General features: G+C 46.8%; 1 protein-coding gene across 1 annotated transcript; it reads left to right on the forward strand.

Annotated features, from left to right (window-relative positions):
• Nucleotides 1-6,047: 6,047 nt before the first annotated feature.
• MRPS17 (mitochondrial ribosomal protein S17) lies at nucleotides 6,048-10,875 on the forward strand. The gene is made up of 3 exons (XM_023194621.2): nucleotides 6,048-6,191; nucleotides 7,147-7,287; nucleotides 10,447-10,875. Exons 2-3 carry the CDS (start codon nucleotides 7,165-7,167, stop codon nucleotides 10,714-10,716), a joined length of 393 nt encoding a protein of 130 aa, XP_023050389.1. The 5' UTR covers nucleotides 6,048-6,191; nucleotides 7,147-7,164; the 3' UTR covers nucleotides 10,717-10,875.
• Nucleotides 10,876-11,353: the final 478 nt, after the last annotated feature.

The following is an 11,353-nucleotide window of genomic DNA, read 5'->3' on the forward strand; positions in this document are numbered from 1 at the left end:
TTCCTGCTTTGCTCACTCACACTCTCTCTTGCCTGCTGCCATGTAAGACATGCCTGCTTCCCCTTTTGCCATGATTGTAAGTTTCCCGAGGCCTCCCCAGCCATGTGTAACTGTGAGTCAATTAAACCTCTTTCCTTTATAAATTACCCAATCTTGGGTATTTCTTTATAGCAGTGTGAAAACAGACTAATACAAATACTCATTAGAATTTGTATTTTGATTAATATTTGATGTATTTTTTTTTAGACAAGAGTCTCACTCTGTCGCCCAGGCTGGAGTGCAGTGGCGCAATCTCAGCTCACTGCAGGCTCCACCTCCCCTCCCGGGTTCACGGTATTCTCGTGCCTCAGCCTCCCAAGTAGCTGTGACTACAGGCGCCCACCACCACATCCGGCTAATTTGTTGTATTTTTAGTAGAGACGAGGGTGTTAGCCAGGATGGTCTTGATCTCCTGACCTTGTGATCCACCTGTCTTAGCGTCCCAAAGTGCTGGGATTACAGGCATGAGCCACCGCACCTGCCTTTTTTTGTTCTTTTTTTTTTTTTAGAGACAGAGTCTCATGCCCAGGCTGGTCTTGAACTCCTAGGCTCAAGTGATCCTCCTGCCTCAGCCTCCCAAAGTGCTGGGATTACACGCATGAGGTATGACACCTAACCCCGTGTATTTATTTAAGAAACCAATTGACATTCTTTAAACAGTCAGCATTCCTCTACTTATTTGGACATTTGCAACTAATAAATAAAAAATTAAGAATTTCAGGCCGGGCGCGGTGGCTCAAGCCTGTAATCCCAGCACTTTGGGAGGCCAAGACGGGCGGATCACAAGGTCAGGAGTTCGAGACCATCCTGGCTAACACGGTGAAACCCCGTCTCTACTAAAAAATACAAAAAGCTAGCCGGGCAAGGTGGCTGGTGCCTGTAGTCCCAGCTACTCAGGAGGCTGAGGCAGGAGAATGGCGTAAACCCGGGAGGCAGAGCTTGCAGTGAGCTGAGATCTGGCCACTGCACTCCAGCCCAAGCGACAGAGCGAGACTGCGTCTCAAAAAAAAAAAAAAAATTAAGAATTTCTAAAATTAGATATGCCCACTCTTTTAAACATTAACTTCAGATTTAAACAGATCTTAATGTTTCATTATATCCAAACCTAAACTGTCAGATTCTATTAAATGCTTTAAACACTTTAAGAAACAGAAAAGATACAACCAGAATGTCACAATCATTATACCAAAACCAGTTATAAAAAATGTTAACTGTGTAGATTTCATTTTTTTTCTTATCTTTATCTGAACACTTTACCAAGGTTCCAATTTTCCATATATTTCTAGGTTTATGTTATTCTTTTTTTGTTGTTTTTTTTTTTTTTGACAGAGTCTCGCTCTGTTGCCCAGGCTGGAGTGCAATGGTGTGATCTCGGCTCACTGCAATCTCCACCTCCTGGGTTCAAGCAATTCTCCTGCCTCAACCTCCCAAGGAGCTGGGATTACAGGTGCCCACCACCATGCCCAGCTAATTTTGTGTATTTTTAGTACAGATGGGGTCTCACCATTGTTGGCCAGGCTGGTCTCGAACTCCTGACCTCAGGTGATCCACCTGCTTCGGCCTCCCAAAGTGCTGGGATTACAGGCATGAACCACTGCATCCGACTTTTTTTTTTTTTTTTTTGAGACAGAGTCTTGCTCTGTTGCCCAGGCTGGAGTGCAGTGGCGTGATCTCAACTCACTGCAACCTCCGCCTCCTAGGTTCAAGCAATTCTCCTGCCTCAGCCTCCCTAGTAGCTGGGATTACAGGCATGCACCACCAAGCTCGGCTAATTTTTTTTTTTTTTTTTTAGTAGAGATGGAGTTTCACCATATTGGCCAGGCTGGTCTCCAACTCCCGACCTTGTGATCCGCCTGCCAATCTTACCAGACCCAAAATAATTATACTCCCTCAAACTAAATTGTAGCATATGCATTAGCAATGCCTCATCATTGGTCACGTCGTCATAAGACCTTGTATGGATGAAATAACTCTTCTTTGGTCTCATTTTGTAACAAAATGTCACTTGTAATGTTGTGGGACATTTTAAGACCTTTTGTATAAACTTTAAATTTTTGAGACTTGAACTTTCCCAAAAGCATCTAGCCATTGTCCGGTCATTTTTATGACAGGACATAATGATATTTTTAGCTAGCATTATTCCAAAGCCTTTATATTCCTTATTTGTATAATTAAAAGGCCATCCAGCTCCTTCTTCATGAAGAATGCAGTTTTTGTAGTCAGCTTTTCATTGTAGAACATTTGGCTGCTTAATCATTTTGAAACACACTGTTGAATCCTGCTTCTCCTTGATTATTGTATGTAATCATTAGAGCTGACTAACTGTTAGATCCTCTTTCTACTTTATTGAAGTAACTATTTTAACCGTTAGAACATCTCTCTACTTTGTTGAAGTAACTTTTTCCAAGATTACTGGACTTGCCTAGCACCCCTGTGTTTATTATTTCCTGATTAAACAGGAACAAATCTATATACATATACATATATGTGTGTGTGTACATACGCTCGTACCTAGTAAGAAAAAATAGATATTTTTTAGGCCAATAATGAATGAGGCTGGGTGCGGTGGCTCACACCTGTAATCCCAGCACCCAGGGCAATCACCTGAGGACAGGAGTTCAAGACCAGCCTGGCCAACAAGTTGAAACCCCGTCTCTACTAAAAATACAAAAATTAGCCGGGTATGGGAGCACACGCCTGTAATCCCAGCTACTCAGGAGGCTGAGGCAGGAGAATGGCTTGAACCCGAGAGGCAGAGGTTGCAGTGAGCTGAGAGTATACCATTGCACTCCAGCCTGGGCAACAGAACAAAAACTCCATCTTTTTTTTTTTTTTCTTGAGACAGAGTCTCGCTCTGTCACCCAGGCTGGAGTGCAGTGGCCGGATCTCAGCTCACTGCAAGCTCTGCCTCCCGGGTTCATGCCATTCTCCTGCCTCAGCCTCCCGAGTAGCTGGGACTACAGGCGCCTGCCACCTCGCCCGGCTAGTTTTTTGTATGTTTTTAGTAGAGACGGGGTTTCACCATGTTAGCCAGGATAGTCTTGATTTCCTGACCTCGTGATCCGCCCGTCTCGGCCTCCCAAAGTGCTGGGATTACAGGCTTGAGCCACCGCGCCCGGCCACAAAAACTCCATCTTAATAATAGGCCAGGTGAGGTGGTTTACACCTGTAATCCCAACACTTTCAGAGGCTGAGGCGGGCGGATCACCTGAGGTCGGGAGTTCCAGACCAACCTGACCAACATGGAGAAACCTCATCTCTACTAAAAGTACGAAATTAGCCAGGCAAGGTGGCCCATGCCTGTAATCCCAGCTACTCGGGAGGCTGAGGCAGGAGAATCCCTCGAACCAGGGAGGCAGAGGCTGCAGTGAACCGAGATCGCACCATTGCACTCCAGCCTGGGCAACAAGAGCAAAACTCCGTCTCAAAAAATAAAAAATAAAAAAAAATAATAATAATAGGCCAGGTACGGTGGCTCTCACCTGTAATCCCAACACTTTGGGAAGCTGAGGCGGGCAGATCACCTGAGGTCAGGAGTTCGATATCATCCTGGTCAATGTGGTAAAACTCCATCTCTACTAAAAATACAAAAATTAGCCGGATGTGGTGGCAGGCGCCTGTAACTCCAGCCACTCGGGAGGCTGAGACAGGACAATTGCTTGAACCCGTAAGGTGGAGGTTGAGGTGAGCTAGGATCGCACCACTGCAGTTCAGCCCGGGTGACAGCCTGAGACTCAAAAAAAAAAAAAAAACACACAATAATAATATCTGCCAATGAGTACCAAAATGTTTCCAGATAGATCTCAACCTCCCAGTATGCTAATAAAGATGGGTATTTCTTAGGTCCGTGTGTGGTACTTTTATATTCAGGATCAGATAATTAGGTGAACACCTACATTACATAATTCTAACATTTCAGCTAGGGAGAAATGTGAAAACAAAACTTTTTTTTTTTTTTTTGAGACGAGTCTCGCTCTGTGGCCCAAGCTGGAGTGCAGTGGCACGATCTCGGCTCACTGAAAGCTCCGCCTCCCGGGTTCACGCCATTCTCCTGCCTCAGCCTCCCGAGTAGCTGGGACTACAGGCGCCTGCCACCACGCCAATTTTTTTGTATTTTTAGTAGAGACGGGGTTTCACCGTGTTAGCCAGGATGCTCTCAGTCTCCTGACCTCGTGATCCATCTGCCTCGGCCTCCCAAAATGTTGAGATTACAGGTGTTAGCCACTGCACCTGGCCCAACACTTTTTTATTTTTTGAGACAGAGTCTCACTGTGTTATCCAGGCTGCAGTGCAGTGGCATGAGCATGGTGCTCACTGCAGCCTCAACCTTCTGGGCTCAAGCGATCCTTCTACCTCAGCCTCCTGAGTAGCTGAAACTACAGGCATGTGCCACCACCAACTCTGGATAATTTTTTTTTTCTTTTTTGTGGTTAAAATGGAGTCTCACTCTGTCGCCCAGGCTGGAGTGCAGTGGTGCGATCTCGGCTCACTACAACCTCTGCCTCCTGTCCTGGTTCAAGAGATTCTCCTGCCTCAGTCTCCCGAGTAGCTGGGACTACAGGCACACACCACCATGCCTGGCTAATTTTTGCATTTATTTTTAGTAGAGACAGGGTCTCGCCATGTTGGCCAGGCTGGTCTCGAACTCCTGTCCTCAGGTGATCCACCCACCTCAGCCTCCCAAAGTGCTGGGATCACAGGCGTGAGCCACTGCGCCCGGCCTAATTTTTATATTTTTGTATATGTTTCACCATGTTGCCCAGGTTGGTATGGAACTCCTGAGCTCAAGCAATCCACTCACCTCAGCCTCCCAAAGTAGAGCTAAACATTTTAATAAAAAAGGGAACAAAATTTTTCATTCAAAGACATCATCCATAGAAAATAAAATAAACAGCCGGGCACAGTGGATCCTGCCTGTAATCCCAGCACTTCGGGAGTCTGAAGTGGGGTGGACTGCTTGAGGCCAGGAGTTCAAGACCCGCCTAGCCAACATGGTAAAATCCCATTTCTACTAAAAATGCAAAAATTAGCTGGGCATGGTGACCCACACCTATAATCCCAGCTACTCAAAAAAAAAAAATAATAATATAAAATAAAATTTAAAAAAAGATTTCCACAATGAAATAATTACAGAATACAATAGAGAAGAGAGGAGAGACAATAAATTAAAGGACGGAAAGGAGAAAGGAGGCAGGAAAGGAAGGTAAGATAGAAATTTATCTGCACTGGCTGGGCAGCGTGGCTCACACCTGTAATCCCAGCACTTTGGGAGGCCAAGACAGACAGATCACTTGAAATCGGGAGTTCAGACCATCCTGGAGAACATAGCGAGACCCTATCTACAAAAAACGCAAATACTGGCCAGACATGGTGGCGCGCCTATGGTCCCAGATACTCGGGAGGCTGAGGTAGAAGGATCGCTTGAGTCCAGGAGGTCAAGTTGCAGTAAGCCATGATCACACCGCCACTGCACTCCAGCCTGGGCAACCGGGCAAGACACTATCTTAACAACAACAACGAAAAAAAAAAAAAAAATGAGGCCAGGCGTGGTGGCTCAGCCTGTAATCCCAGCACTTTGCGGGGAGAGTCGGGCGGATCACCTGAGCTCAGGAGTTCGAGACCAGCCTGGCCAACATGGCGGAACCCCGTCCCTACTAAAAATACAAAAATTAGCTGGGCGTGGTGGCGCGTGCCTGTAATCTGTAATCCCAGCTACTTGGGAGGCTGAGGCAGGCGAATCGCTTGAACCCTGGAGGCGGAGGGTGCAGTGAGCAGAGATGGCCCCACTGCACACCGGCCTGGGCGACAGAGCGAGACTCCGTCTCAAAAATAAAAAAAAAGAAAGAGAAAAAGAAAGAAAGAAAGATAAAACAAAAGAATGAAAAAGAAAAGTCCGAAACCTCTTGCTCCACTGTCCGCTCGATGGGCGCGTTAGAAAAGGAGAGGTCAGCGAGCCCCGCACAGCTACCGCCCCGGGTCCCTTTAAGGGAGAGTTCCGGAGGGGCGGGTCCTGCCTTTAACTCCGTCCGCGGCTAAGGAGGCGCACGGCCTATGAGAGGGGCGGTGTGGGGCGGAGCCAATGCGTACGGCGTGACGCCATCCCGCTGCGACCGGCGCTATCCAGGGCAGGTGGCTGCATAGTAGTGGCTGAGGTGAGCTGGGCTCCGGGATGTTGCTGCTGGGGGAGGAGTTGCTGGGGTCCCGAGGCACCCTCGCGTGAGAGCCCTGAGAGGGAATGGCGTCGTCTGACCTCCGGGTTGTCCGGGGCGAAGGGATGAATCACCCCAACCTTTCCGAAGCCCGGTGGAAATGACTCATTATGAACTGATCCCAAAAGCAGCCCAAGTCATCCATCGCTGGGGCGGGGAGAGGGATACCGCGGCGGCTCCTCCGAGTGCTACCCGGGCAGTGAGCCTGTCGGGAGAACAGGCCCAGCGGGGTGGAGAGAGATAAGGGACCAGTAACGGCCAGCGTTTATCCGTGGTATTGAGCGTTCTGTGGGTCAAAATTCTCAAAGCACTCCTGCGAAGTAGGCCCGCCCATTTTGCAAAAGGGGAACGTGAGGCTTCGCAAAGTTACCGCTTTGTAAGCGCTATAAAGACGAGAGGTTGGGTAGTGGGGAACATGTAAGCATCTCTAAAATGGTGATTCAAGCCGGGCGCGGTGGCTCACGCCTCTTAATCCCAGCACTTTGGGAGGCTGAGGCGGGCGGATCACCTGAGGTCAGGAGTTTGAGACCAGTCTGGCCAACATGGCGAAACCCGGTCTTTACTAAAAATACAAAAATTAGCCGGGCGTGGTGGCGCAGGCCTGTAGTCCCGGCTACTCGGGAGGCTGACGGAGGAGAATCCCTTGAACCCGTAAGGCGGAGGTTGCAGTGAGCCGAGATCGGGCCACTTCACTCCATCCTGGGCGAAAGAACGAAACTCTATCTCAATAAAAATAAATAATGGTGATTCAAGAACGCTAAGAAAAAAGCTGTTTCTGGGTGGAGGGGGGAACAAAAAAGAAAAAAACTGTTTCTGGACTAACTTCGACAGTTCTTGTGACAAAATTCATTTGGCATCATAACCACCAGAATATGAGACTTTGGAATTTGCTTTTCAGGTGACCAAAGCCACAGTAATGTCTGTAGTTCGTTCATCCGTCCATGCCAAATGGATTGTGGGGAAGGTAATTGGGACAAAAATGCAAAAGACTGCCAAAGTGAGAGTGACCAGGCTTGTTCTGGATCCCTATTTATTAAAGGTGAGAAACATTCTTGTTTCCGGGTGGCTTTGGTAAATCACCAATATGTCCTTGGTCCTGAGCAAAAAAACATTTCTCTCTCACTAAAGATGTCTTGTCTCTCATCTGCTTTGAGCTAGGCATTCTGCTGGTCTGTGGGTATAACATGGTTCACACATTCCAAGAAAACAGAGTTAATGTCAATCCACTCTAACTGTTGTAGTCATTCTGTATGCAAAGTGCTGGCCGGATGAGGTGACTCACACCTGTAATCCCAGCACTTTGGGAGGCTGACGCAGGTGGATCACCTGAGATCACGAGTTCGAGACCAGCCTGGCCAACATGGTGAAACCCCATCTCTACTAAAAATACAAAAATTAGCTGGGCATGGTGGAGCACACCTGTAATCCCAGCTACTCTGGAGCCTTAGGCAGGAGAATCGCTTGAACCCAGGAGGCTGAGGTTGCAGTGAGCCATGATCGTACCTACCATTGCACTCCATCCTGGACAAGAGCGAAACTCCGCCTTAAAAAAAAAAAAAAACAGTACTGTGGGAGCAGAGAACAGAGCATCTCATTCTTCTATGAGTGCTGTAGGAAAGCAACCTTGATTAAGGGACATTTTAGCTGAATCTCAAAAAGGATTTTATTCAGCCGGGCAGTGACTCACACTTGTAATCCCAGCACTTTGGGAGGCTAAGGCAGGCAGATCACCTGAGGTCAGGAGTTCAAGACCAGCCTGGCAGCCTGTTCAACATGGCAAAACCCTGTCTCTACTAAAAATATAAAAAATAGCCTGACGTGGTACCAGGTGCCTGTAATCCCAGCTACTCAGGAGGTCGAGGCAGGAGAATCACTTAAACTTGGGAGGCAGAGGTTGCAGTGAGCTGAGATCACACTATTGCACTCCAGCCTGGGTGACAAGAGTGAAACTCCATCTCAAAAAAAAAAAAAAAAGATTTAATCCAAAGGACTGGGTGGGGGGAAGTCATTTCAGCTATGATGAGTGGTTTGTGGAAGTTCCTTTAGCCATGATAGGGCATGACATTCTATGGGAACATAGTGGTTTAGCAACATTGAGCCTAGAGCTTGGCATTTAGTAGGCATTCTTAAATGAATGACAATGACAGTTGGGCTAGACTATGAAGGGTCTTTTGTGTTTTAGATTTTATCCTTATTTTTTTCTTGAGATGGGGTCTTGCTCTGTCACCCAGGCCGGAGTTAAGTGGTGCCATCTCAACTCACTGCAACTTCCTGGTTCAACCAATTCTTATGCATCAGCTTCCTGAGTAGCTAGATTTCATCCTTTAAGCCAGCAGTCCTCAACCTTTTTGGCACCAGGGACCAGTTTCATGGAAGACAGTTTTTCCACAGAGGCAGGGTGAGGGGAGGATGAAACTCTTCCACCTCAGATCATCAGGAGTTAGTTAGATTCTCATAAGGAGCGCACAACCTAGACCCCTCCCATGCACAGTTCACAATAGGGTTTGTGCTCCTATGGGAATGTAATGCTGCTGCTGATCTGACAGGAGGCGGAGCGCAGGTGGTAATACTCATGCTGGCTCAACGCCGCTCACCTCCTGCTCTGCGGCCCTGTTCCTCACAGGCCACTGAATGGTATCAGTCTGCTGTCCTGGGGGTTGGGGATCCCTGCTTGAACCCAAAGAAAGACAGACTTGGAAACACGGGTAGGGATGAAGACTGGAGGAAAGGGAATGGGCAAAGAGGCTGCTGCAAAAGTCTAGGATGGAAATAAGGACCTGAACTAAAGTTGATGTAGTGGGGATGGAGTGGAAAAAATATTTCAGGAAGAAAGGACAGAGTCATTGATTTGTTTGCTGTGCCAGGGGGCGAATAGGTGCCGAGGATGGTTTCACATCCAGAGTTCGGCACACAGGTGGGTAGAAATGCTGTTCATTATCAAGGATTAGAAACACAGGAGTAAGCTGAAGAATGACTGCATGATCCTTGACCTTTGGGAGACCTTAGTTTGAATACTGACTCTTGTTTACCAGCTACACACATTGCTTAACCTCTCTGAACTTGTTTTCCTCGTATGTAAAATGGGAATACCTGCTGCAGCAGGGTTGTTATAAAGAATAGGTGATTCTAGCCGGGCGCAGTGGCTCACGCCTGTAATCCCAGCACTTCGGGAGGCCGAGGCAGGTGGATCACCTGAGGTCAGGAGTTAGGGACCAGCCTGGCCAACATGGTGAAACCCCATCTCTACTAAAAAAAAAAAATACAAAAAATTAGCTGGGCATGGTGGCAGGCACCTGTAATTCTAGCTACTTGGGAGGCTGAGGCAGGAGAATCTCATGAACATGGGAGGCGGAGGTTGCAATGAGCCGAGATCGTGCCATTGCACTCCAGCCTGGGCAACAAGAGCAAAACTCTGTCAATGAATCAGTCAATCAATATAATAGGTGATTGTAGTTACCATTTGTAGTTTATTTGCAATACTTTGAGCTAAGCATAGAGCTAAGTGCTTGATGTATATTATAACGTTGAATTGTCTTGATAACTTTAGAGGTACAGGTATTAGAGCCTCATTTTATCGTGGAAAACACTAAGCTTGGAGTGGTTAAGTGACTCACAGCTAGTGGTGAGGGTAGCATGCTTATAGGCTAGAGGGAAGGCTCCAGTGGGAAGGAAGAATATAAACAATATAGGAAGAGATGGTAACTGATAGAGCAAGGGTACTGAAGGGCATGACCTGGAGTGCTTAGTGAGAAGATCAACTCTGGAAATGTCAATGTTTTCCAAAATTAAGCATTAAGCATAACATTTTCCAAATGTTTTCCAAAAATTAAGCAGCTAATTTTGTGGGGTTTGTTTTTGACACAGGATAACTGTCACCCAGGCTGGAGTACAGTGGCATGATTCTAGCTCACTGCATCCTCAAACTCCTGGACTCAAGCAGTCCTCCTGTCAGCCTCCTAGGAGGCCGGTGCTAGAGGCATGTCACCATGCCTGGCAGTTTTTTTTTTTTTTTTTTTTGGTAGAGAAGGGGTGTCACTGTATCACTCAGGCTCTAATTTTTGCACTAGAAGACCCCTTAAGTATCTTATCTTTTCCTAAGTCCTGGCTTGTTTTCCGTGCATTACTTTTTCATATTACATATTGCATTACCAGGTCACAGATGGGAACTACTGATTTGCTTCTCTCCCTCTCTCAACAGTATTTTAATAAGCGGAAAACCTACTTTGCTCATGATGCCCTTCAGCAGTGCACTGTTGGGGATATTGTGCTTCTCAGAGCTTTACCTGTTCCACGAGCAAAGCATGTGAAACATGAACTGGCCGAGATCGTTTTCAAAGTTGGAAAAGTCATAGATCCAGTGACAGGAAAGCCCTGTGCAGGAACTACCTACCTGGAGAGTCCGTTGAGTTCGGAAACCACCCAGCTAAGCAAAAATCTGGAAGAACTCAATATCTCTTCAGCACAGTGAAGGGGGAGTGAAAGAAGGAGCTAAAGGGAAAAATTGACATGTTTATGTTATGGAAAAAGAAATTTTTCTAAGTTTCATCACAAACTGTGTCCATTTTCTCTGTGGTGTTCGTGAAATAGCTAAAAGCAAATGAAGTAAAGGGCATATTATGGTTTTTCATAAAAGTTTATGGTCATGTTTCAAATTTTCATTTCAGTGAACATACTTCCACGTTACACTAAGTGTGCCTAGTAGTCTGTTGCATTTTGTGAGCTCACTGTTATAGAAGGTTTTGTTTTTGTTTTTTGAGACAGGGTCTCGCTTTGTTGCCCGGTCTGGAGTACAGTGGTATGATCTTGGCTCACTGCAGCCTCGACCTCCCTGGCTCCAGCATCTTTCTACCCCAGCCTTCTGAGTAGCTGGGAACACAGGAGCATGCCATTACACCTGGCTGATTTTTTGTAAATTTTGTAGAGACAAGGTCTCCCTGTGTTGCCCAGGCTGGTCTCGGAACCCTGGGAGCGATCTGCCCATCTTGGCCTACGAAAGTGCTGGGATTACAGGCCTGAGCCAGTGTGCCCAGCCGGTTTCCTTATTTTCATTCAAAGGAATTTTGAATTTATCTTAGAACCTTTATTTTGAAGGAAGGAAGGAAGGA

The sequence above is a fragment of the Piliocolobus tephrosceles genome, chromosome 8, assembly GCF_002776525.5.
Source record: "Piliocolobus tephrosceles isolate RC106 chromosome 8, ASM277652v3, whole genome shotgun sequence".
Taxonomy (NCBI): domain Eukaryota; kingdom Metazoa; phylum Chordata; class Mammalia; order Primates; family Cercopithecidae; genus Piliocolobus; species Piliocolobus tephrosceles.